This window comes from Drosophila mojavensis, unplaced genomic scaffold (genome assembly GCF_018153725.1).
Source record: "Drosophila mojavensis isolate 15081-1352.22 unplaced genomic scaffold, ASM1815372v1 contig_36, whole genome shotgun sequence".
Lineage (NCBI taxonomy): Eukaryota > Metazoa > Arthropoda > Insecta > Diptera > Drosophilidae > Drosophila > Drosophila mojavensis.
The window spans coordinates 3,297,167-3,324,797 of NW_025318858.1; the positions used below are offsets into that span (position 1 = coordinate 3,297,167).

At 37.3% G+C, this 27,631-nt stretch overlaps 3 protein-coding genes across 3 annotated transcripts; 1 reads left to right on the top strand and 2 right to left on the bottom strand.

Moving 5' to 3' along the window:
• Window positions 1–2,913: 2,913 nt before the first annotated feature.
• On the top strand, window positions 2,914–5,072 carry LOC6575882 (ultraviolet-B receptor UVR8). Its single transcript, XM_002001850.4, has 4 exons — window positions 2,914–3,405; window positions 3,526–3,777; window positions 3,844–4,610; window positions 4,843–5,072. The coding sequence occupies exons 1-4, from the start codon at window positions 3,382–3,384 to the stop codon at window positions 4,955–4,957; spliced, it is 1,158 nt and encodes a 385-aa protein (XP_002001886.1). The 5' UTR covers window positions 2,914–3,381; the 3' UTR covers window positions 4,958–5,072.
• A 3,914-nt stretch (window positions 5,073–8,986) lies between these two features.
• Window positions 8,987–10,390, bottom strand: LOC6575884 (lysosomal aspartic protease). The gene has a single exon (XM_002001852.4). The coding sequence runs from the start codon at window positions 10,305–10,307 to the stop codon at window positions 9,099–9,101; it is 1,209 nt and encodes a 402-aa protein (XP_002001888.1). The 5' UTR covers window positions 10,308–10,390; the 3' UTR covers window positions 8,987–9,098.
• Window positions 10,391–15,259: 4,869 nt separating this feature from the next.
• LOC6575885 (lysosomal aspartic protease) lies at window positions 15,260–16,661 on the bottom strand. Its single transcript, XM_002001853.4, has one exon. It carries the CDS (start codon window positions 16,641–16,643, stop codon window positions 15,339–15,341), a length of 1,305 nt encoding a protein of 434 aa, XP_002001889.1. The 5' UTR covers window positions 16,644–16,661; the 3' UTR covers window positions 15,260–15,338.
• Window positions 16,662–27,631: the final 10,970 nt, after the last annotated feature.

Consider the following 27,631-nt stretch of genomic DNA (forward strand, 5'->3'; position numbering starts at 1 on the left):
TATTTCCTATGAAAAAATATGAAAATTAATTATTTATATATATATTAAAAAAAAGAAAAGATCAAAGCTGACTTAAATGTAATTAGATGAATGGAAATCATGACACGTGACTCAAAGTGGAAAATGCGAACAAAGCAAGCTAAGTGTAAGAAACTTCAGAGCAGAGCCCGGGTATCAACTACTTGAAGAAGTCGTTAAGGCAATGAATGAGTAAATGTTATATAATAATAAAATAGAAATAAACATCTCTTAAAAAAAAATCTGGACATTTTTAATACAATATATATTAAAATATTTTTAATGTTTCTGCTTCATAAACTACAGTTACATATAAAATTATTTATTTTCAATACAAAATATATATATATTTGCACAAATAAATCCAAAAGACAAAAATAAAAAGTTCCATCAATTAAATCAAGAAACAAAACACACACACTTTAAATTAACTTTTTCGCTTAAAAAGGTCTTAAATGCAATTCTCCTTTAGAGCTGTTAATTCAATGACAGCAAAAGAATTCAGTTCAGTTAAAACCGAAACAGCAATTGGCATTAAAAGGCGAGCGTTTAATTACAAGTGCCAATCGACGTTCGACGAGCTTCGCGAACTAAACCGCAGCCGTTAAAGAAAAATTAAAAGGAAAAAAAGAAAAGTTGCGGAACGAATGGAAGAACAGAATATAAAAACAATGCAAAAGAAATGCAAACATGTGCAATTTTCACTCTTAACTTTAATTGCGAATGTGCCAGTGTGTATGTGTGTGTAAGTGTGTGTGTGAGTGTGTGTAAGGATGTGTGACTGCACGTATGCGTGGAATGGGCGTACTGCTAAAAGCAGAGACAACAACACGCATGTCCATTATATTAGATTTAATTTGAAAATACCAAAAACAAAATCACAAAGAAGCCAGCAACAAGCTGACAAAAAAAAAACGTTGAAAGACATAAAAAGTCACAACATAGGAAAAGCGCAAAGAAAATGGAGTCACGTTTGCACTGCAAAGCAATCGTACTCTAGGGAGCAAAGCGAAGAAACACACACATGCACATATACAAATCTCTTTTCATGCAGCAGAATATTTGAATTTGCGCGCCCACTTAAGCTATGCAACACTGGCTACATCTAGTGGCAACGCTGCTCGCGTGCTTAGCTATCGTTAAGACTATCACATGCGCAGTGCAGAATGGCTGTGAGTGAACTTGTTCGGAACTAGTTGAGGCGGTAATTTTAAAATTATTTAAAATTGCATATTACAAAAATATATATTATGACTATAAATAAACAGTATTATTTAATTTATTTCAGTGAAATATATTGATTAAATAAGTGAGCTAGTCAATGTATAAGTGAATATATATCCCCTTTCTTGCAGCTGAATTTTAACTAGTCTCAAATTTCACAAATCTGCAAAATTACACATTTAGCTAAATTGAATGTGTTCCCTGGTTATATAAAGCGATTATAAAACCCGCCTTCCGCTTGCCATGAACACGCAAAACTCATATAAACATATTGTAATTAAAACTGTCAAAGTTCAGGGCGAAGGTTAAAGTGCATGCAATATTAATTAAGCTTTAATTGTCGTTAGAAAAGGGAGCACCGAGCTAACTGCGAACACACAAGATGGTAAGAGAAAAGCCATTAGCAGTGGACGAAAATTAGTGAGAGTAGAGGAAATATGAATACGCTATATGCTAAAAGAATATTAATTTATTAAATTATTCAGATTTTATTATTTTATTATTTATAAATATTTGTGAATTATTTGTTTTATACTAATTATTGTTTTGTATTTGTTTTTTATGCATTCATTTTGTAACATGTTTATTCAAGCTCAATCGAACCGATACATCCTCTGTATGGCAACTGTTATTTAATTACAGTTAGTCGACTAACGCTACCAGCAAATGCGCAACACAAACAGCGAGACATCATAAATACTGCAATGTCCAGCGAACATGCGACCCCTTGGCGAAGCAAGGAAGAACGAAAAAATGGGCAGGTGAAAAATGCACTTTGGATTTCGCATTTGCAATGCAAAATAAAGTCGGTTGCGACATCGGCTTCGCATACGCCCTAAACGCCTCAAATAAAAACTAATGATTTTCACATTATACCGAGAGTCGGGAAAAGTCGGAAAACTTGCACGCAATCAAACGCAGTCAGAGGCGAACATTTGCCTCGATTGTTTGATTGCATGCAACATTTAGAATTCAAATAGTCGGCAATTAATTGAATGCGCTTACCAAAGTCTGCAAGGAGAACGAATTGATTGGAATAGTTTCTCTTTCCAGGGTATTTTCCAGTCGATAAGCTGCTTGGCTCAGCTTTTTTTGCACCAATTTGTTAAACATGTTGTCTGGCGCGAATATGATGAGCTGTAATGGCTTCCACAAGGCACGAGGCGAATAACACAATTCACAATTATATTTCACTGATATTTATTAATGTTATCATTTATGTAAATAAAAGAACAAAATACAATTTCTTAGAATTTCACTTCATACGCGTCTCTTTAAAATTGTCGAAATATAACTGTAAACTGCTTAAACAATGCATGCAGCTCAATAAGCGAGATTGAAATAGTAAAGCAAAAATCTAGGTATGCAGCAACATAAAATATATTCATTATATAAATTTAATGATAGATTATTCAACTATGTTATTTATGTTACTTTTGATAATTATGCTCAACATATATATTAAATATTTCAAAACAACATGATATTTAATTTACGCGGGCTCTCCTTTGCTCATCTGTTGCTAATTATGCTCACAGACGTGCGTGAGCAGCATACTAGTTTATATATATTGAAAACATATGACAGATAGTGCTGCCACCATGTCAAACCGGCATGAAGTGCCAAATACATGCCCACGTTTTGTAAACAATAATAAAGATTATGTTGAGCTGGCAGCACTGTCAGTGCAATTGCGTTATTTAGTTGACAAAAATGTAAATCAAAGCAAGTTCGCCTTAAAATTGAACAACAAATATTTAATTAATACATCAAAAAGCAATTGGCTTTCGTAGCACGCATGGCCGGTGTGTGATTCGCTAACGACCGTAAAAAAGGCCACGAAAATTTACAGCGAAACGATATAAAAGTTATTTGAACGTCAGCGCCAGGGCTCAGTTTTACATGAACTGCGGGCAGAGCAACGCGCGAGGACGAGCTGCAATAGCAGCAGCTGCAGTTGGCAATTGTGGTCGAAGACATTTTTGGCGTGACTGCGGCGCATTAAATCAACGTGTGAAACACAAACCGGAAGTGCAAGCCCGACCCAGGCACCGCCCTCTACCCTGACCCCGACCCTTGCGGCGACCCCGATCCTGAACCTAGACCTGTGCCCGATCCTGTGCAACTGGTGGTCGCGTCATGTCTGTCGCCGTCTATGCCTGGGTAAGTGTGTGGGTGTGTGTGTGTGCGTGTGTATGAGTGTGTTTGTGTGTCTGTGTGTGTTGGTGTCATTTGCATTGCAAATTAATGAGTGATTTCCTCTTTCGGCTTTGCTGCGCACAGGGCGCCAATTCTCACGGTCAGCTCGGCCTTGGCTACGAATCGGAGCTCTGCATGACACCGCAACGCCTATCCAAATGCTCATTTGTGCCTCAGCTGGTGCGCTGCATACGCGGCGGCGGTGGTCATGTCCTAATCCTCGATAGCAATGGACGTCTGCACGCCTGCGGCTGGAATAATCGCGGCCAATTGGGCCTAAACTCTGACGACGAATGCCATAGCGAGTTCTCCATGGTGCCCACGGAATTCTTTGAAGTATGCTTCACCATATATATATTATATAACTTCTATACCACATAAATTCCATAATCTTCCCGGTAGGAAGTACCTGTGGAGTTCGTCAGCTGTGGCTGGGATATATCGGGCGCTATTACCTTGACTAAACGCCTCTATGTCTGGGGCTCGAATGCGTTTCAGCAGCTCGGGATTTGCCAGCGCGGCTTTATGGCTGTGCGCAGGCCAATGCCTGTGCGTCTGCCGCGCGAGGAGGCGGCACAAAGGATTAGCTTTGGTCTGCGCTTCTGTGCGGTGCTCACCCAGGATCAGAAAATCTATATATTTGGACGCTTGCGCATCATGGATCCGCCACCCATTGAACTGGATATTACAGCGACATCGCTGCATCGCTGCAATGTCATGAAGATCCAGCTGCACAATCCCAACGAGCTGCGCATAGTTTCCCTAGTCAGTGGCCAGAATCACATGCTGCTCAAGTGCGTGAATCTGGAAGCGGGTGGCAGCAGACGTATCATCGCGCTGGGAGACAATAAGTTTGGCCAATCGAATGCCTTTCAGTTCGAAGAGGATGTGCGCCAGCTTGCCGTCGGCTGGACGCACAATGCAGCCCTGTTGAAGAACAATAGCATTTTGCTCTGGGGTCGCAACTGCTATGGGCAGCTGGGCACGGGTGAGTTCTGCGAGCAGCGAGCGACGCCAACGCCATTGCAGCTGCGCTTGGAGGAGGGAACGACGCCGGCACGCCTACACATGGGCGCGGAGCATGGACTGCTGCGTACCACAGCTGGCGAGATCTATACCTGGGGCTGGAATGAGCACGGCAATTGCGGAAATAATGCTACGGAAAATATGTAAGATGAAGATGAAGATGAATATCATTTCGAAATAGAAAATAGAACAATTTTAGAAAAGAGAATAGATATATAGAAATTTAGAGAAAGAATACAGAGACAACACAGAGTTATAAGAAGACTCTGATTAGAGTAAGCTGTAGGAAGTTTGTATCATAAAAAAACTAAATCTATTATAATTCAACATTTTTATATTCTTTCGACCTCTAACATTTCTCCACTCTACTTTCAGCTGTGTTCCAACTTTATTGAAGCTGCCGGGTTACGCAAAGCTGGCTGGATCGGGCGCTGGATTTTGTTATGCGATTGTGGATGAAGCTGATGAAGAAACTGCAACAACTTCTTAAAAATGCTTCTGCTAGACTAAGCTTGAACTATTTTTAACATTGTTTTTTTGAATGTTGTCTTAATTATGTAATAAAAATGCATATTGTTATGTACGCAATTTGTTGCTGAAGTTAATTCGAGCCGTATTTGTTTTATATCAATTAAAGATTGTAGAAACATATTAGGACGACTGTTGAGAGAATCCAAGTAAATGTCCCAGACGAGACTGCTTGACTAGGATAGAATAGAATAAATAATCTATCGAAAAATTGAAAAGCTCGTAAGATTAAGAGATGGCTGTGTTCATATGGGCGGATGGACGGATCAACTCAGCTCTTCGCCCAGCTCAAAAATATATACTTACTTTACCTTACGGGGTCTGTCACGTCTCTATTGTCTGTAACATATATTTTCACATGATTATACTCCCATGTCAAATGAGCTCCCGAGCTGCAACTACTTTTAACTCCAATCCATTCACCTTCGTCTTTATATTTATTTACTTGTTCAAAATCCATCTAGAGAGCTTTTATTCGAAATTAACTGCCCACATTTTCCAACCCATCCCATCCCTATTTAAATATCGATAGCATGTGGCATTTTATTATCGTCAAGCTCGTCAAGCTCAAACCCGTTCAAAAATTTTCAACTCAGCTCAGCGCCCTGCTCAAATATATATACATTACTTTATGGGTTACCTTATGGGGTCTGTCACGTCTCTTTTGTTTGTAACATAGATTTTCACATGATTATACTCCCATCTCAAATAAAACCACGAGATGCAGCTATCACTCTAATCCATTCATCGTACTCTGACTGGATATTTATTATTATAATAGGGATAGTATTTATATTTACTTGCTTAAAATCCATCTAGAGCTTTTATTCGAAATTAACGGCCCACATTTTCCAACCCATCCCATCCCTATTTAAATATCGATAGCATGTGGCATTTTACTATCGTCAAGCTCTCGTCACCAGTGGTGCCCGTTCAAAAATATTCAACTCTCAGTCTGGGTGAATGACAGTCTGTGTTTTAAACAGACAAATGACAGAGAAAATTTGTCGGGGAATATATGCCAAAAAAAGGAAAAACTAAATAAATAATCAGAAGTCAAGTCAGAGAATTCGATTGGATAGCATAAACACATGCGATTGCTATAAACAAAAGCCCAAAGCTCAGTCCGAACGAAGAGCTTGCGAAGGGGAGCAGAGCTGCGTCTGCTGTGATAGAAGAAGGCAGACTTCGAGCGAATGGATGCACACGGTGCCAAACGAGCAGCCGAGCGTAAGTTGACTCCACGTAAATAAATTAGATCGACTCATAAGGGAACTCCATTTGCTTCCCTTTATCTCTTCTGTTCACTTCTCTGCTTTTTCCTCGCTCTCTCTCTCTCTCACTCGCTCTCGCTTTCTCTCTGCAGCCAACGCGTACGAGCAGCTAGCCAAGAAGATCTGGCGTCCCACCGTAGCCGATTCGCAATCGACAATGCCCAATGAGCATGGCACTCCGCCCAAAGCTGACTCGGAGCCCAAGGCCGAGCCGAGCCCCGCAGCGACATCTGGTTTCCTAAACGAGGTACTCATTGCCCTCTATGGCGACACTACGGGACATCCGGAGAATGGCAGCTTCAGCTACCACAAGGCAGCCGAGCACTATGCTTTATATGGTGGGGATTATCTAATGCAGCAACCGGCGCCGAGCTTTGCCGGCGAAGGGGGAGGCGTGGCCCAGAAGGCGCCGCCGCCGCCAGGCTTCGAGCGTGGAGCCAAAGCGCTCTACGATCGCAAGCATCAGGCTGTAGTAGGGCATAATCCACGCCCAGGATCTGTAAGTAAATGATTACATTTCCATTTTTTTTTTTTTTTTTTTTTTTTTTTTTTTTTTTTTTTTTTTTTTTTTATTTGAAAAAATATAATAATTCTTAAAATGTCATTAGGTTAGGTTTCAACAAATATTTATACTAAACAAAAATATTTGAAATGCATACAAAAAAATGTCATTTAATTAATTTCTATTAAATGTTGAATACTGTTTATACTTAAACTAAAAACTTAACTTTATATTTAACAAAACTAGTTAGCAATAATTAAAAACATTTTAATTTTTTTTTTACCAATATTTTTTTTTTTTAATATATATTAACGAAAACTCGAAATTAAAATTAATTTTAAACAAATTAAATTGGACCAAAATAGATTTTTTTTTTAGTAATTAAAAATTTTTTAATTTTTTAAAGCATTGTGTACTCAATTTAAAATATACTTTTAGGCAATTTATTATGTTTTTATAAATGTTAACAAATCAATTACTGTGAAATATAAATGTATAATCTACAATTTTGATGTGTTTTAATTTGTTAAATTATTTTAAATTGAGAATACAAATTTAAAAATAAAAAAGTCTTTTTCGAAAAATACTAATAATTATTTGTAAAAAATTATTTAGACTGAGATTTTTTTCCCGTATTTTCGTCTCTTTTTACAAATTCGGAAACTAAACTTTTTTATACGATTTTCAAATGTTTTAAAAATCCAAACTAATTTTTTTTTTTTTTTTAATTACCTAGCCAGCAGTTTATTTGTATGGCACATATGTATATTTAATATATAATATCTTGCAGAACTGCGCTTACAATCAAATGCTGTCGGGTTTGCTGCAACAGCAGCACGCGCAATGCTCGCATGGGGGCGGTGATGTTAGTGGACAGCTGGGGCGTGGCCAGGCGGGCACCGCATCCATGAACGAGTTGTCGCAGCTCTATCTGCAGCTGCTGCAGCACCAGTTGCCACAGCAACAGGCACAGCAGCAACAGCATCTAGTTACTGGCGGCTCCAGCAACATGTCCATGCCCATCTATGGCATGGCCACGGGCAATGCGAACGATATCACTCAGGTGTATGCTCAGCTGTTGGCTGCCAACTTGCGTCAGAATGCCACGCAGCACCATCAGCACCAACAGCAGCAGATGCACCAACAGCAGCAGCAGCATTTGCATCAACAGCAGCAGCAGCAGCAACAACAACAGCAACAGCAACAACAGCAGCAGCAACAACAACAGCAACAGCAGCAGCAACAGCAGCAACAACAACAGCAACAGCACCAACAGACGTCCAGTGCAGCTGCTGCTGCCATACTCTATGAGGCTATGCTGCAGCAACGTGCTTTGCAGCAACATCAGCTGCATCAGCAGCAGCTGCAACAGCAGCAACAACAGCAGCAGCAACAGCAGCGCGCTCCGCGTGGCATCTACGGCGGCAACTTTACAACATCATCCAGCAAGCCTTCAACTCCGGAAAACAAATAATTCAGAGGAAATCAATTGAAATTTATTTAATTACAATTAATCAGATTGTTTTGTATGCAGTTCTCGTTTTGCAGGTTTTTTCGATCATTCACTTTTTTTTGTGTATTTTAAATTTGCCAATTTGTTCGTCAAAAATCATTGAATTTTATCATTCTATGGAACGCTTCTAAATTTTTCACATGAAAGAAAAATTATAAAAATAGAAAATTTTAAATTATAATTGTTAAAATTATAATTATATTGTAGTATCGCGCGAACAAATTGTTTATTGACTGATAAAAACAAATTTAAGAATCAATTAATATTAAATTTTTTCTTAAATTTTTAATCCAGTCGTATTGCTGATATTTTGAACATTTTTTTCAACTGTTAAGCACAAGTTTAAAAATAATATGAATAACTATTATATATAATATATATTACATTTTATATATATGTTGAAATGCAGTCATATTTAAGGTGGTATTTTTTTTTTATACTTTGTCAGCTATTAGAATGAAATTTAAGAATACGAAGAATTTAAGTATTATTTTTCATACTTTAAATTTTAAATGAAGTCATTGTTTTTAATATTTTTTTGCTATTTTTATAACTTTGGTTGGCTAATAAAAACCAATTCAGAAAAACAATTGATATTATTTTTTTTTAATGCAGTCAAAGTTATATTAACTTTTTTTTAGATTGACTAAAAAAAAACCGTATAAATATTATAAAAAAAATTTAAATAATTTTTTTTTTTTTTAATTTTTATTTAAAATGCAGTCATATTTTTTTTGGTATTTTTATAAACTTTGTTTTATATAGATTCGCATTTGTTTCTCAATTAAAACGTTCGGGGCGAATCAAACGTTGCTTAGGCCACAGGTGCAAAGCCGACGCGATTCTCACCGAAATCGAATTGAGTATAGAACTGTCCAATGAAGACATCGCCCAGGATCCAGAAGTCGGTGTTGATGTACGTGAAGCTGGACATGCAGTAGGTCGTGTTGTACTCGGTAAAGCTGCTGATGTAGGCAGACGGGGGCAGGCTGAAGATGGTGCCGCCAATGTTGAATTTGAGCGCGGGCAACGAGCTCACCGTGGAGCAGTCGACATAGTAATCCCCATCCATGAGATAGCCGCCAATGAGCTGATTGAGCATTGTGTAGGCGCTGCCGGGGCAGGCGAGCAGAGAGGTGCCCGTATCGGCAATGGCCTGACAATTGTAGCAGACCACATAGCCGCCCATCTCGGCGCTATTCACGACGAATTGCCAGTAGCCCTGCTGGACGACCGACACATAGGTCAAATTGCCGCTGAAGAGCTGCGAGTCGATGCCGCCCAGCACCAGCTGGCCTCCTGCCTGAGCGGAGCCATCGCGCGCCAGGTAAAAGCCAAAGGTCGGCTCATCGATCAGTCGCTGCTCGTAGAGGTTGTAGAAGGGCGGCACCACATTATCCACGGCGATGCTCATGTAGCCCATGCCCAGAATGCCGTCGAAGGGCACGCCCGTGAAGCTGCCGTTGGGCTGGGAGATGGCCTCCCCGAAGGTCTGACTGGCAATGCTCAGACCGTTGATGGTGACGGTGTCCGTGGACAGGAAGCCGGTCAGACTGCCCGTACCGTACTGTATGGAGAAGCTCTCGCCATTGGGCACATAGGTGCTCGAGGCACTGGAATTGTACTGATTGTGGTTCTGGCAGGCCACGTCGGTGGACAAGCACTGCACCGAGGGCACCCACAGATTCGAGGAGCCCGTGTCGAAGACCACATTGAAGTACTGAGGCGGTGTTCCGATGCCAATGACACCATAGTAATCCATGTTCTGATTGTTCGACAGCGTCTCGATCACATATTCGTTGCTATCCTCCTCGCTGCTCGAGTCGTCATAGCTGGGCGCCACATAGTCCGGCACGTAGAGCGCCTGCTGTGGGTGGTATTTCTGATTCAGGGACCGTGTCGCCGCCTTGTGGTGCGCCCGTGTCCGCTTGTGCTCGTGCTTGTGTATGGGTATGCGATGCACCTCGGCCCCGATCAGGGCAACGATGCCCAGCAGCAGGAGCAAGCTTGAATACTTGAACATTTTTTAATAATTGGGTGGTTTTTTTTTATAAATTTTCAACTCTTTCGTAGCCTTGACTTGGCCACTCTAACGGGCATTGCGAATGGACTGGCCTTTTATATAGGCCACTGCTGCGATAGGGTAAAAATTTTGCAGCAATGATATCGTTGCGATAAAATTATTTTAAATTTATCATTAAATGTGACATAATTGATAAATCAGTTGATTGATAGTTAGATGAGCATACAGTGAGCGAAAAAGTTGTTTGTAAGCATATTTTTTCAGAATTTCTCATGGATAGGTGATTATTTGATAGATTATAGATTTACTTTTTATTGAATTTTTTGTAATTTTTTATTAATTTTTTTTTTTATTATGATAAACTTTTGTCTATCCAGTTAGGATTTTTGTCTAAGGTATTTTTTATTTATTTCGTGAGAAAAAAATAAAAATAAAATTTAGAGCTTATTAAAAATATCTGAAGCTGAAGAATATTTCTGTCTCTGTTTCTCCAACTCATTTAAGGCCATATTCCTCTATGGCATGAGTAATAATAATATAATAATAATAAATAGAATATAAAATATAATATAGTAATAATAAAAAGAATATAATATGTATAATAATAATAAAAATAATTATAATATGAATAATAGATATAACAATAATAATAATAATAATAATAATAATAATAATCAAAATGAATACAAATTTCTCGCAGTGTAGTCATAACATAACCTGCGCTAAAATTACACGTGTTAAGCTCTGACATTATCATTCGTCTCCAAATTAATTGAGCAAATGCAAAATGACATTTATTACGCATTGTTCTTGAGAATGTAAAGAAAAGTAATTCATTTCAGCGCCGTAAACAATGAAATTGTGTAGAAATTCGATAAGTGCAATGCGACATTATCAAAATATGGAAAACGTAAGCAAAAAATCGACTAAAATGTTTATAAATGAGTTTGGCGCATTATGATAAACAAATTAAGTTTATTATATTCTTAGACGTGATATGTTAAGTGATATGAAAAGTGTTTATCATAAATATATTTAAAAGCAAGTAAGAACGTTGCAGTCGGGCGATACCGATTGCAGAAGACTCATTTACAGCCTAAACACCATAGTATATAGTGCAATATTCAAGTCTAGTGTGCAACAAAAAACAAGTCATGATCCAATTAAAATTGGAATATCATCTATAGCTATTGGCTTTTATATCTAGTACATCTTTGGAGCTAGGATCTTCAAATTACATGTCTAATTTATACGATTTGTATTTTTATTATATTTTGGATGCCGGCTCCAAGCTAGCAGCAGATCAGCGCGATTTTACTATACATTTGCACACACTCATCGTCTATTCTATGCGTCCAGACAGAAGCGCGCCTTTTGCATACCCTAAGAATTTCGATTGATTCCTGGAATTTCGAGCCGTTACCGTCGTTTTGTCAGGAGACGCTCTGTTATGCAGTTATTCTATTTTAGCTACTAGCTAATCATTATTCATATATCATATTTTGTTTTTTATAAAATATTATTGGGAAGGTGTAAGCTTGAATGAATGGCACTTAATATTTAATTTTCTGTGTATGTATGCACACATACATATGTACACACATGCGTCTCAAGCATATTCTAAGAATCTCAGTTGCGATTGATTTGTCTTTGCATTGTTTTTGAATTTTCAACCGTTACACTGGCGTTTCTTTGCTATTTGGCGTCATAAAAATAATGTTATTTCGCAGAATCACAGAATACAAAAGAAGTCGAACATTACCAAAATTTGCAATTTTCAAAGAGCTTTTCGCCGGCGCCTCTGCCTACAACACCGTCGCGTCGTTTCGAACAACAATAATTAAAACGAAATGACATTATTGTTATGACGCCATATAGCACATCGCAATTGAGATTCTTAGAATATGTTAGAGTACGCATTTATGTGTGCATACATACACACATACAAATGAGCACATGTAAATATGAATAAGGGTGGAATGCTTGATGCTATGCGTGCAGACATACGTACATGTGCATACATATGTATGTATGTATACATATTAATATACATACATACATACATACATCTGTATGTATACGCTTATGTATATGTATTTGAGGGCTATTTAAGACTAAGAAAAATAAAAGTATTAAGTGCCATTCATTCAAGCTCGCAATTTCCCAATAAAATATCTATTTTATAAAAAACGACATACATACATACATATGTATGTATGCAATATGATCAGCTTCTAGCTAAAGTAGAGTAACTTTATAAGAGAGCGTCATCTGAAAAAACTAAAGTAACGGCTAGAAAATCCAGAAATCAATCGAAATTCTAAGAATGTGAGAAAAGGCGCGCTGCTGTCTGTGCGCATAGAATAGACGATGTATAGCGCTGAGCTGCTGCTAGCTTGAAGCCGGTATCCAATATATGGATATAAATATATATTATTAAAAGTCAAAAATGTATAAATTATATACATATGTATGTATGTAATTTGAATGCAATGATGCAATGATCATAGCAACAGCTATCGATGCTTTTCCAATTTTAATGGGATCATGCCCTGTTTTTTGTTGCGCACTAGACTTGAAAATTGCACTCTACATACATACATAGATACATATGTACAATTCTGTATTCTGCAATCGGTATCGCCCGACTGCAACGTTCTTACTTGTTATTCCCTGTAATTTTGTATGTGTAAATAAATATTTTATACTTTTTTATGTCCTGTAGAGACCTTTAAAATATGATTATCATCATGATAACCAATCATTCTAGTCTATCAGTATAGAAAATGATGCATATTGATAAAGCCAAAATAATATAATTGTAAAATATGTACTTACATACATACATACACTTGCTCGCAGAACTCTGCGTACACTTGCAAACAAACCCCTATTTCTAAGTTTACATGTATATTGTATTTAATATAGAAGACTTAATGCAATACTTCTTTTTGTATAACAATTTTCATTTATTTATTAACATAATTATGTTTTCATTTTATTATTAAAACTAAACCTAATATAGAAAAAAATTATAAACAAAACACATTACCAAAAAATGACACCTCAAAAGTCTGCGTACATTTTAAGTTTGCTGCGTACAGCGCTGGAATTCACGATCACCGTTAGTTTTTGCATGTTTCTTTAATTCCTCTTCGCTCATTTGCGTAATTTGCTATCACTTTGAAAAGAAATTTGGCACGCGTTTCATCATGGAGCAAAAAGGGAAAGAAATATCGGTAGAAGTTCGTAAGCTTATATTAAAATATAGGTTAGAAGGCAAATCCTACCGAGAAATTGGTCTATTGGTAGGCAGAACTCATTCTTCGTGCCAAAGAGTCTACGACAATTATGTCTCATCGGGCTCTATATTGTCAAAGCCTCGTTCAGGCCGCCCACCCTTGCTCACGGAACGAGAGAAAAAACGTATTGTTCAATTGGTACCTCAAAATCCAATGATATCTGCTCACCAAGGACGTCTGGAAGTTGCAGAACGTTTCTCCAAAACTGTTTCTGAGGAAACCGTTCGACGCACTTGGAAAAAAGCGGGGTATCATGGCCGCGTTGCACGTACGAAGCCACATGTATCAGAGGTGAACAGGAAAAAGCGAATGGACTTCGCCAATGAGCACATTTCCAAGCCTTCTAGCTTCTGGAAAAGGGTAATTTTCTCAGATGAGAGCAAGTTTTGCCTATTTGGCATAAAAGGAAAGAAAATAGTATGGAGAAAAAGCGGAACAGCCATGGATAAGGAAAATTTATTGCCTACAGTAAAGCATGGTGGAGGTGGTGTAATGGTGTGGGGATGTATGGCGGCTAGTGGCGTGGGAAATCTCTCTTTTATAGAATCAACAATGGACCATAAGGATTATATAAAAGTTCTTAGTGAGAATCTGCATCAGAGTGCCCAGAAATTGCACCTGGAGGACGAATTTTGCTTCCAACAGGACAATGATCCGAAGCATACAGCCCACAATGTAAAGCTCTGGCTACTTTACAATGTAAAAAGCCAACTCCGAACGCCTCCCCAGTCCCCAGACCTCAATCCTATTGAGCATCTATGGGACTTACTCGAGCGTAGGATTCGGCAGCACACCATAAGGTCTAAGAACATGCTGAAGGAGGTCATGATGGAAGAATGGGGCAAAATAACTGCAGAGGACACTAAAAAGCTGGTTGAGTCAATGCCTCGCCGTCTGGCTGAGGTGTTAAAACGAAAAGGGTATCCTACAAGATACTAACAACTAACAAATTCCAGCGCTGTACGCAGCAAACTTAAAATGTACGCAGACTTTTGAGGTGTCATTTTTTGGTAATGTGTTTTGTTTATAATTTTTTTCTATATTAGGTTTAGTTTTAATAATAAAATGAAAACATAATTATGTTAATAAATAAATGAAAATTGTTATACAAAAAGAAGTATTGCATTAAGTCTTCTATATTAAATACAATATACATGTAAACTTAGAAATAGGGGTTTGTTTGCAAGTGTACGCAGAGTTCTGCGAGCAAGTGTATAATCAGTGAAGATAAGAATTCTTGCAGTTGAGCGTTACCGAGTGCAAAATACTCATTCATGGCCCCCAATGGGGCTATATATAGTATATACATATTTTATTTTAAATAACAGGACTAAAGGAGATGGGCGTATATATCCGATATGTATGTTATTGATTTTAGTATGTCAACTCGAGCATTTATTGCTAATTTCGACTCTCTATCATGGTTACTGAGAAACTGTAAAATGTACTTTCCAATTTGCCACGGCCCCAGTTGGTGATTAGGGAAAGTCTAGAAGCGATATATGTACACAGCTCGACACTATAAGAGTCTTATCAAGTCTCTAGCTTCAATAGCACCAAAACGATTTACATTTATACGGATGGCACGAACAAAACCAATATACTCACTCTACTTTCATGAATGAGTATAATATGAAAGAAAAGTAATAATTTGTTGTATTAAATTTATTAGACTATGCGAAACAGAAATTCAAAATGTTTGCTATTTAAATGGGAACTTCTCGTACTTCTATATTTTGGGTGCGATGCCAATGCGCTTGTACTCCATGTCGAACTCCATGTAGAAGGGGCCCATGAAGACATCGCCGAGCACCCAGAGGTTGTTGTAGTCAGTGCCGCTGTCGTCCTCGAGCTCGGCGCTGCCCTCCTCGAGGCTGGTGAAGCCGGAGACGCAGACGTTGTTGAAGCGCACAATGTAGTCCGCGGGCGACAGAACGAAATCGCGTCGCCCAATGTTGAAGGTGAGCTTGGGCAGGCTGGACACACGGGAGCAGGGCAGCGTGTAGACGCCCTCGCGCTTGTCCGCCACCGTCAGGCCGAGCTGGGCATTGATGCTACGCAGCACCGCCGGTGGCGCCACAATCAGCGAGGTGCCCATATCGACCACGGCCTCGCACTTCTTGCACAGCTGATTGTCGCCCAGCTCGATGCTGGCGACCGTGATCTGCCAGTAGCCGACCTTGGAGAGCGGCACAAAGGTCAGGCAGCCGCTGTACAGCGTGGGATCACTCGGCCCCAGCAGCAGCTTGCCCCCGGATGGATCTATTTGGCCTGTATTGTCGCGATTCAGGTAGAACGAGAAGGTGGGCTGAGCAATCAGCCCCTGCGCAATGATGTTGTACATGGGCGGCGTGACGCCATCGACCGCGATCTCCTTGAAGCCCAGCCCGAAGATGCCATCGAAATTGGACTTGTGGAAGACGTTCGGCGGCAGCGTCGTGATCTCCGCAAACGTCTGCCCCTTGATCTTCAGCCCGGCCAGCTCCACGGTGTCCGTGGAGAGGAAGCCCTTCAATATGGTCGGCTGATTGTTGCGCGTGGCATACTGGATCTGAAAGGCGCTGCCATTGGCCCGATAGCTGCTCGAGAGGGTGTTGTCGTACCGCTGCAGATGCAGACAGCTCTCTGGCGGACACTGGACCGAGGGTATCCACAGGTTCGCGGAGGCCGTATCGAAGAGTATCTTGAAGGTCTGATTGCTGCCGATCGTGATGTTGCCAAAGTACTCCGTATTGTACGCATTGACCAGGGGCAATTCCACGATGCCCTCATCAGCCCCGATTCGGGTCGACATTAGGCGCAATGGCTCTCGTCTCACGCGGATCTTGAGCTTGGCCAGCAGTGCTGGTATTTCGTATTGTAGTAATTTGAATCGATCCTCTTGCCTCGTTTCCCTGCTCAAACTGATCTGATGCGGCCGATGATGCCACTTCGTCTGTCGCCTCCTCTGTCGCTTCGCCTCGCCACCGGGCAGCTGCAGCTGCAGCAGCAGCAGCACCGTCAAAGCCAAACCCAACAGCCAATTGCAGTGCATCGTCGCTCGAGTGTGTCTGGCTATTGACCCAAAGCTCACGTATTTATAACAAATACAGCCCAATATATGCCGACTATTGCATCGAAAACTATTTCATGCTGCGGCGTGCAGCTGTTTATCTCAGCTATTTCGCATGCCATGCGAGAGGACCGAAGATCGGCTTAGCTGAAGCTGGGGAACGTGCTTCGGATGCATTTAGGCAATAATTTATTATTCAATTTAGAATAGGCTTATGAATATATCAAAAATATTTATTTGTAAATATTTGTTATTTTACTTTTTAATAATAATAATTTGCATAAGGCATAGAAAGTTTGCTTAAGGCAAAAAATAAATTTATATTTATCAAAATTAAATTTTTTTATTCTAACATTTTTTTAAAAAATATATTAAAAAAATAATAATTTATTTAAAAAAAATATATTTTAAGATTAAAAAATTTTTTATTAAAAAAATATGTATAAAATTAAAAAATTATTTATTAATAAAAAATATGTATAAAATATTTTATTAGTCTATTTAAGGCAAAACAAGATTTATATGAATTTTTTAAATGCTTTCTTAAATATATTTACTTTTTATTTTTTAAGATTATACAAATTATATATTAATAAAACATATGCATAAAATAGTTTATTTTCATGTATATAATTTGTAAATTAATTTTAATGTTTTATGACTGTAACGAAAATTATAAAAATAAATATATAAAATGTTCAAAAATGCTTTTTTCAGTCGTTATTTTTAAATAAATTTTTACTTTTTGTTAATTAATGAAATTTGTGCTTTTTTGTTGAATTTGAAAATTTTAAAATGTTATTTATTATATAATTTAAATATTTTTTTATAACAATGATATCCAATTGTTAATATATTTCTTAATTATTATGGTAATTCTAAAATCATTTACTGTCGCTCTCTTGTGTTGGGCATTGGTTCCAGTGCGCCATCTATGGACCAAACTGCCTCAGCTGCCAGCCCTTGTATCGCAAGTACGTTGGCGCCATCTATTGTTAAGTAGGGTTGTACTACGGGAATAGCAAAGACTGCAACCAAAGAAGCGAAGTCTCTTTGTTGAATACTCAAATTATTCCAAATTCAGTTTCTTTTCAATAAATAAAAAATTTATAAAAACATGTATTAATATTAAAGAAAAAAAAAATTTTTTTAAACATATATTAATATTAAATAAATTATTATATAATACTATAATACAAATCATGAAATATTTGTAAATTAAAATGTGCAAAACAAATAAACAGTATTAAAATGTATATAATTTAAAAAATTGAATTATTATTGTTCTAAATGCGCAATAGCTTAATTTGAATTAGAATAAATTTCCAACATAATTAATATTGATATCAAGTTTGCATTAACTGCTCAGCCCATTGATGGCAGTGCCTGATCCCAATGCCAGCAAACTATAAGCAGTCAAGTAACAACTTCAAAGGACTTCTGTGACTCCTCGAGTCACAAAAGAAATGCAGCTACAAGTGAAGCAGTTGGCCGAGACTTTTTGGGCCAATAAGAAGCGAATGGAAAGTGATTGCAAAAGTTTTCACGCAGCCAGCCGCGGTCGACTCATTGACGCTTCGAATATGCCAAGTTTTATTTGCTAATTGCAGCTGAAGCAAGGAGAGGGGCTGGGTGGTGGAGGAGGAGAAGGTGGGAGGGCCGCTAGAGGTTGGGGCTGTTGCAGTGTAAACAGCCGCAAGCGAAAAACTTCCAAATCGAATGCTGGCCAAGAGCCATAGATAGAGCCAGAGAACTAATAAAGAGAGAGAGAGAGAGAGAGAGTGTGTGAGGGAGACAGCGAGCAGAGCTGTGACAACGTTTACTGAAATCACACAAAAAACCGCCGCCGGTGGGCAAAAAGTTTTCCACAGAAAATTCGAAGGCAACGTTTTTCCGCAAATTTCTTCAACACAACTTCACTCGCTCCGGGATAGGCGGGGGGCGTGGCCTGTGTCTGTAATTGAATTTGCGTCAAGTTCTATTAAGTGGCGTAAACTTTTGGCCTGCGGAATTGAACTTGGCGCCCAGCCGCATGTGCATTTTTCATATATGTTTATCGCACTGTTCAATAAATAAATGTGTTCCTCCCTTGTCCCTTGCCCATCCCCTTGCAGACATCCCCTCTCGCAGTACCTGCAATGAGTCGCTGCCACTTTGTTTGGGCCAGGGCCGCCTTTTGCTGACAACTCGGCGCAATGAAAGTGACTGCAAAACAGTTTTTTTCTTCTATGTTGTATTGGTAGTTGCTTTCTAATACTCGCTCAAGCGAGTGCAAGTGGAGCATATTAGTTAGTTATTGTAGATGTCATATGTCAGAGAGTTGTAAATTTGGAGCACATAACAGATAAATAAATACATAGTTCTGATATGATATATTTATAATATTTTATTTACTTTATTTTTATGCAACAAATACAACTATTTCTATTGAAGCTGAATACTGAAAATATTAAAAATGTTCATTTAATTCAATCAAAATTAATATAATAAAAAAATAAAAATTATATATATAATAATTTAATTTAATATATATAATATAATTATAATATATGCTCATGTGTTTTGGGCCCTTTTAAGTCTAAGGTATCTTCAGTTATAAAAACCTAAACTGAAACCTTAAAAATATATATGTTTAGGGGATTAACTTTAACTTATTTATACTATAATACTCTATATTCTTCAGTGTTAGTTTAATTTTTTTTTATTAAGAACGGTAATTGCATTAAATATTATAATAGCGAAATTTTAGTTTGTTAGCTAAAATTCTTAAACTCATATCAATGAGACATAAAAAAAATATTTATTCGGACTTGTTTGTTAATATAAAAATTAATTAATTAATATAAAAATTACTTAAATTAAATTAAACAAAAAAATTAAAAAAAAATAAATAAAAATTATATAAATAAAAATTTAATACCTGAAATCCCATAGCTCATAAATTTTTAGCATAAAAAAAAATTTATTTCACTCAAATTGGATTTTTGGTTTATGAGATATCAATTTTTAAACTTCAAATAAAAATCAAACATATTAATTTGAATGTTTTATATCAATATATTTATGTATTTATATCTATATATCTAAATATATATGCATGTATCCATATCTATATATCTACATATGTATACATAGATTCCAATAGATTCATTCTACACACTTGTAATATATAAATGTATTTTGAATTACTTTTAAATTCTCCCTCTAATTTAGCTCGAAGCGAGCATTGCACAGTCAACAGAGTTTTCAGGCTAATTCCATTGCCTTGCTTGTGGTGGGTTAGGATCTGTTCTTATCGCCAGCAATTGGCTGTCATTTGCCAGCGACATGTGCGGCTCTCAATGAAGCATTAAATTGTTTTGCCATTTGCGAGTTTGAGGCGCGAGTCTCCAGTCTCCAGGCTCGAGTTGCGAGTCTCATCTATCGAGTAACAATTCCCTTTTTCATTTTATCTCAGCTCAGCGCTCTTCAGCAGACATGTCTCACAGAAATATCGCTCAATCTAAGGACCATTAGCCAAACAAAGAAAAAAATCTGTTCATTTGTGTTTAGCCGTGCGCAACAGACAATCCACTCATTTCCATTCAAACTAGCCAAGAGAACGGGACGATGAAGTTGGCCGAAAAAGTCGCTTGTCTAGAGCTCATTTCGTATGCAGGACCATTTAGGCCAGGAGGAAGCTGGACCCTCATATATTATTAGCCAATTTATGCATTGCATTCGAAATTCGAGAGAAAAAGTCAAGTGTAAAGGCATTAAATTGTTAATGTCTTGCATTCCTTATGCCTCATTTGCCGTTTTCCATATTCCATTTTCTATTTTCCATTTTCTCATTATACATATTTTTCAGTTTAACTATCTGTTACATTGACTGCGGAGACTAGGTCACGGGGCTCTGGCATAAATCGTTAACATGTGAACACGACAACGAGCTGCTGAGTCTGAAGAACGAAAGAAAAAGCAAGTCGCAGCTGCTTTTCGAGTGCGACGTGTGACATCAAATATTAAGATTGAAAACGGCAGCTGGTGACAACTTTTTCATTTGTATTTCGGTTTTCTTTTCCATCCAGCTTCCATACAGACGCTTTACACCCTCTGAGCCATAAAATGGTTAAGACGTGAGCATAATGCCAGATATACATACATATAAGCGAGTGTTTATATGAATTGTGAATAATAGCAAATGTGTGGGAGAGAGAGAGAGAGAGAGAGAGAGAGAGAGAGAGAGAGAGAGAGAGAGAGAGAGAGAGAGAGAGAGAGAGGGAGAGAGACAGAGAGAGAGATTGAGATTGAGCATGAAAATGAGAAGGAGACAAAGACTAAGACTGAGACTGAGACTGAGACTGAGACTGAGACTGAGACTGAGACTGAGACTGAGACTGAGACTGAGACTGAGACTGAGACTGAGACTGAGACTGAGACTGAGACTGAGAGCAAGAGAGCAAGAGAGCAAGAGAGTGAGAATGAAAATGAAAGTGAAAGTGAGAATGAAAGTGAGACTGAGACTGGAGTAGCAGAGTCTAAGAGATCAAGGAAAAGAAACGAGAGCAAGGCAAAAATGACGAGTGAAGACAAAAGGAGCTGTAAGAAGAGATAAGCGGGGAAAACAGTAAAATTTAAAAAGAGCAATCACAAAGCAAATCTGGGAAAACTAAGACTAAAGAGAACTTGAGTAAATGCAGCGAATATTCAGACTTAATAGATTTAACAATGTAAAGAGAGCAAATAAAATAAGGATAGAAAGATTTTTTTTTCTTATCTTTCTATCGTTATTTTATTTGAAGGGATAGTACGAAGAAAAAATATAATTAAATTTATTATTTCAGAAGCCCTAGCTTTGAAGAAGTAGAAAAAAAACTATATTATTTATTATTAAAGTTATTAAATCACAATAATTTTTTAAGCCAAAGCTATAGATTTAATTAAAATTAAATAAAAGACAAAATTGACGAACTTCGGGCAAAGTGTGAGCGACATTCCTGCTGCCGGAGGGGGCGGTGGCAATTGCGCCCAAGTTGAAAATATCTGCACTTACTTCTCAATTTGTATTCAATTAATTGATCAATTAGAAAATGCAGCAATTGCAATTTACTGTTTGCTTAACATATGCATAAATATATATATATATATATATATATATATATATATTTATATGTGAATTAAATAAAGAGAAATGCCAGAAAATGTCAGAAACTCGATGCGACTCCGACTGCATGAAGTGTAAACAAATTTTCAATGAACTCTACCCGAGCTCAAGATTGAAGGCAATGGCAATAATTGCCAACAATGGCCAAGGCCAATTAATTTGTATTTATGAACGGGATTGCTAAACATACACACTCTATACTTAGCTGGGCTGCAAGCAACAACAACGACAACAACAATAACAATGTCTTGGCCAAATTGAAAGACTGTTGTGCCTAAAACCAAATAAACATAAAATGTATGTGAGTGTGCGTGAGTGTGTGTGTGTGTGTGAACAGTTCATTAAATTTTGTGAAATGCAACAGCTGCTGGCCTAATAACAGTGAACAAGCCACAAAACTAACAATAGCAACAAAATTCCAACGATTTCTGCAGCATGCGCAGAAATTTTAGCTTTGACTTTATTTTCTTTTTTTTTTGGCAAGTAAATCCAAAAATAGATTTCGATATATATGTGCAGATATATCTATGATATTTATAAGTCTCTTGGATGGGCTTAACATTCAGCTCGTCAGTCAGTCAGTCAGGCAGCAGGAATTGACAGGATAAACAAGCATCGCTCCTGCTTCAGCTCCAATTGCATGTGCTGACAACTATTTTGGTTTGGTTATCCATTCAAAATACATACGCACATGACAGCTATTTGCTTTTATGGCATGTATGTCTCTCTCTCTGCCTCTCTCTCTCTCTGTGTCAGTTAGTTGGGTATAACGTTTATCCAGTATATAAACTTCAACAACATATACGAGCATGCGCCTCCCTTTACAACTATTTCCGCTTACTGCAAACAAATCCTAGCTACCAAAACATCACAGGCAACAACAGCAACAACAACATGCAGAGCAACAACAGCAACAGCTGCAACAACATTTGGAACAATGACCGAGTCTATGGCGCGTATACGCAATATTTGCTCTGGCATATGAGTTGGCAGCCAAACGAATGGATTCGCATTGCAAAACAGTTCGAGCTGGAGTGCCCATAACAGTAAAATGTCCTTAACCCCATCTCATTAAATATGTTGACATGTTGATAAATCGATGTAATAGTCCACAATGACTCTGTCTCTCGCTCGCTGTCTCCATGTTCGATACGATAAGACAGTTTTGGGCATTGAGAGTTCCTTGGTATGAGAGAGGGTAGAAGGGGTAAACATTAAATAAGACATACTCTATGAGAGTGAGAGGGAAAGAGAGAGAGAGAGAGTGATGTAGAGAGGCGAGATGGAGAAATAGACAGATAGAGAGAGAAGAGAAGGAGAATAGGGAAGAGAGAGGAAGGAATAGACATAGAAAGAGAGAGAGAGAGAGAGAGAGAGAGAGAGAGAGAGAGAAAAGATTAATTTTATAAAGATATATGGGGAGAGAAACAGAAAGAGAAAGAGAGAGCAAGAGTGAGAGAGAGATAGAGAGGTGAAAATAGATAAAGGCAGTAAGATGGATATAAAAATATATAGGGGGAGCAATATAAGTATAACAAATTGATAAGCGAGGGATTGAGAGGGAGAATAATATTTCTTGAATTAATTAATTTAAAGATAAGTTAAACATGGCCAAGAGGTAGAGATTTATAGATATAACAATTGATAGAAAATAAAAAAAAAATAAAATAAACAGAGTGAGAGAGAGAGAGAAACGAACCAGTGGGACATATATTTATAGTTTTATAATCCGTAAAACAAATTCAGAGAAGAAGTTGAAATTAACTTATAAGAACCTAAATTTATTCAAATTTAAAATAATGAAAGACGAATATTAAAAATATAATATATGTCTCAACATATAACCACATATCATTTGATATAAAATTTTTAATATTTAAATATTTTTGATATTTTTAAAATATATATATTTTAAATTTAAATATAATGAATAATTATAAAATATTTGAAATGGAAAATGTAATTTAAGCCAACTCTGCATTTATTTTTAGCTCAGTAAGAATGTTAATACGTTAAGCGCTTACAAAACTAAATAAATATATGTATATGTTAGGTCGAAAAAGGCAGACAGAAAGAGCGAACGGGAGAGAGAGAGAGGGAGAGAGTGTTGATGTCTTAGCTAGGAAATTTTAAGTCAGAGACGTTAATTGGTTTTAAGCATCTTTAAGTTCGTTAATCTCAGCAAGAGGAGCTCGTTGTCTATTGGCTTCGTTTGTCGACTCGACGTCCTGGGGGAGTTGATGTCATATTTGATTTTGCATTTGGCTCGTCTCGTACTTCGATCTGGATGTCTGTTTGCACCCTCATCAAAATTTGTGACAGGGCACAAAACTTTGCGCTTAAAAATAAATCAAAACTTTTCATTCGTGCATTATTTCCCCAGATAAATGTGCTGATAATTTGTGTGTTGTTGTTTTTATTTTATTTTTTGTATTTTATTCCCATCATTTTTTGCATATGTCAACTTTTGTCAATGGGCCAACAGTTGGGGCAAAAGTTTTCCTTACCAGCCGAGCCAGACGTCTGTTAGCCAAGTTTTCGCATCGTTTTGTCTACGTTTTTGGCTAAGAGATTTGCCCACCAGATAACCAGAGCCATGCGCATAGGGGCCGACTAGGGGGCAAGGCTTATCTAAATGTACCACAGACACACACCGCACAGTCACACACACAAACACACACACACCTACAAACACAAACATACACACAATTCCTTGCATACATAATAAATCCGAATTTGCCAAAGTAAAACTGATTTCATTCCTTTTAGACAATTGAGCAAATGTTTATTTGATTCATAAAGACTAAGAGGAAAAACTTTTTTATCACAAAACAAGCTTTCAGTGCAGTTGATTGATTAAAAGAAGCTTTGGCATATTTGAGAAAACTGAAAGATTATTTCCTTTTATAGAATAAGAATAAGTGGAGTAATAAAGTTGTATTTATAATGCATCAATCAGCTTTCATTTTAGCTTAAAGTTGAGTTTGCTGATTAAATGAGCTGATTATATATCAAGAATATTGAAAATTAAATAAAGCATATAAAATATTGAAATACTAAAAAAACTAAAAACTTGAAAACTTCATATTTTTGTTTTTGAGAATCCTGCATATGATTAAAAATCACTAAAGCTCACCCATTAGGCAAATTAATTTAAGTTTGAATTATTAACAATTTGAACAGACTAAACACTTTCTTCTTAATTAAATCAAGTCGAATGAGAAAAAAATCAAAGCTTAACTAAGCTTTTGATGTCTCTCTGACATATAGCAAATAAGTTGTTAAAGCTTCCTCATCAATATTCTGTCAATCTCGACTCTAAGCTCTGCTTAACTGATCTATCAATTTGTCAAAGCTCAAGCCAAGCAGCTCAAAACTCAACATGAATCAATCAAAAATCTTTCTCCTCGAGTAAGTGGCGCAGCAATTGATCAAGTATACGACACGTTAGCAAAGTTTTGCTTACACTCAACCCCAATAAAAGAAAAAAAGTTGTGAACCCTTCAAACCAAAATATTTTGCTGTAAACAAATCAATTGCATAAATATGCAAAACTTTTCAAAAAGTTGACAACACAAACAACAACAACAACAACAACCACAAGTACACTTACAAGCTTCTACTTGATGGTAAAAAATAATTTAACAGTTTTATTCAATCAAAGTGTCGGCTCGATGCCATTTAACAAAGGCATAGCTCGAACCCAAAGTAAAGAAAAGAATTGCAAACTTTATGCCTGCTGCTGCTGCTGTTGGTTCTGTTCCTCCTCATCCTCCGCCTCCTCCTCCTCCTGCTCATGCCTGCTTCTCATTCCGGCCTTCTCAATCGCTGTTGACTGTGTTGTCACCTATGTAGAGCTATATTATGTTGCCCGCAACCAAAACTTCGGAAGTTATTTAAAACATTTCCGTTCGCATTTCGACTTTTTCGGTTGCGAAAAAGAAAAATGCGTTTTTCATGCTAATGTCAAACCCTAATAGATTCGAACCCCAATCTCTGTTGGGCAAATGGGGGCGCTGCCACGTCCTCCCCTCTCTTCTTTGCTCCACTTCTTTTGAACATGTGTTTTGAGATTTCTGGAGCGTTTAATTGAAGTGCGGCCCATTCGCATTTTGTGGGCGTTGCGCAATGTTGAGTTATTTTCCTATTGAGCATTTCCAATTGGAGCTCGGAAAATTTTATTCCACTGAATTGTGAATTGTGTGGGCGTGGCCAGCTGATGAGGCTCTTAAGTTGCATTGTGTCCCAGTTGGAAGTCTAGGTAATATTTCAAAGTTTACGTTCAGATAAGCTAACTGCAAAGAGTGAACTTTAAATTATTGCCTCATTTCGGAATGGGTTTGCCTTGTGACCTGGGAAGCGTGTGGAAAATTGAAGAGCCATTGGGAAAAATGTGAGACATGTGAAATACATTGTTGATATATGGCAAATATATATTACAAATATGGAGGAGATATTCGAATATTAGCGAAATATAAGTAAGAGATCTCTTGTGCCGAGTGCTCGACTTGGAAGTACCTGTACTCCCACATATCTGTAATAAAATCTGGTCTGATTTAGATCTGATTTTGATGGCAGGCTTGTGCTGCTACTCACGTTTCTCTCATGTATCAAAGACAGATCTGAACGAGGTCATCAACGATCTTAAATTGAAATTATTCGAGAACAGGAAAAAGCCTTTTTGGTCAGCGTTTAAAATAATATTACTATATAATATTAAAAACCTATGCACTAATATTTAATTAGAAAAATTTTAATTTAATATTTAAGTAGAAAATGTTAAAATTAAGCTACACTTAATTTTTTTTTTTACTTTTCACAACAAATTGTAATGTTAAAAAATTAAAAAAAATATATATATATATATATATATATATATATATATATATATATATATATAGTAAATACTTTGTATTGAAATAAAATATTTTAAAAATAAAATAAAATACTTAAGGTACATACATATTATTATAGTATTTACTCTTCCAGTAATATTCTTAATTAACCTATATAAATATATAAGATTGCTCAGTATAATGACCCTTAATAAAGTTATAAATAAAGCCACATTAAATATATTTAAATGAACAAATTTATAGTTTTCATCATCAAAGAATTTAAGAGCTGCCATGAGGGGATGGGCCTCAATGCTAAGCATATTTAAGCACAATTTAATTTGCCATTTGTTAATGACAACCTGGCAAAAAGTAGCAGCAAAAAGTGCATTCCACAAACACACACACTCGCATGACACATTCACACACACACATGCACACACTCACGTTCACTAAATGCAAACAAATGAGTAGCAAAGGCGTCTCACATTCTACAAGCTATTTGTGGGCATGAGGAGAGGCAGCAGCAGGGGCCAGGGGGCGTAAGGGGGGGACAACCACATTTGAAGTGTTGCAGGTTCGTTCTTCGTGTCGCCTCGCTGACAGCGAAAATAAAAATTTTTCAGCAGCTCAGACATAAGGCCGAGCATGAGGCGGGCGGAGGGCGGCAGGGCTCGGGCGCAGGCAGCAGTTGGACAATAAACACATGTTTCAGTTTGTAATGCACGGGGCCATAAAGTTAGCGCAGAACTCGCCTCTTTAAATGGTGCAAAAAGTAAAAAAAAAGAAAAAGAAAAAAAAAAATAATACAAATAAAAGAGGAGTAAAATATAATGCCAGAGCAGCCGAAAAGTATCTTCCTTTATTTGTTTGTGGCGTCTGTGCGAACACATATGCTCTTTGAGAGCCGAGTACTTTGACTTGAACAGGTCTGTTCGATAAATGAAAATGTGGCTTGAGTTGAGGTAAGTTTATATAAAACTAGGTTT

Coding starts and splice junctions, on each gene's coding strand:
- LOC6575882 (XM_002001850.4), top strand. CDS start 3,382: ATGTCTGTCGCCGTCTATGCCTGG. Junction 3,778..3,843: donor TGCCCACGGAATTCTTTGAA/GTATGCTTCACC, acceptor TCTTCCCGGTAG/GAAGTACCTGTGGAGTTCGT. Junction 4,611..4,842: donor AATAATGCTACGGAAAATAT/GTAAGATGAAGA, acceptor CTCTACTTTCAG/CTGTGTTCCAACTTTATTGA.
- LOC6575884 (XM_002001852.4), bottom strand. CDS start 10,307: ATGTTCAAGTATTCAAGCTTGCTCCTGCTGCTGGGCATCGTTGCCCTG.
- LOC6575885 (XM_002001853.4), bottom strand. CDS start 16,643: ATGCACTGCAATTGGCTGTTGGGTTTGGCTTTGACGGTGCTGCTGCTG.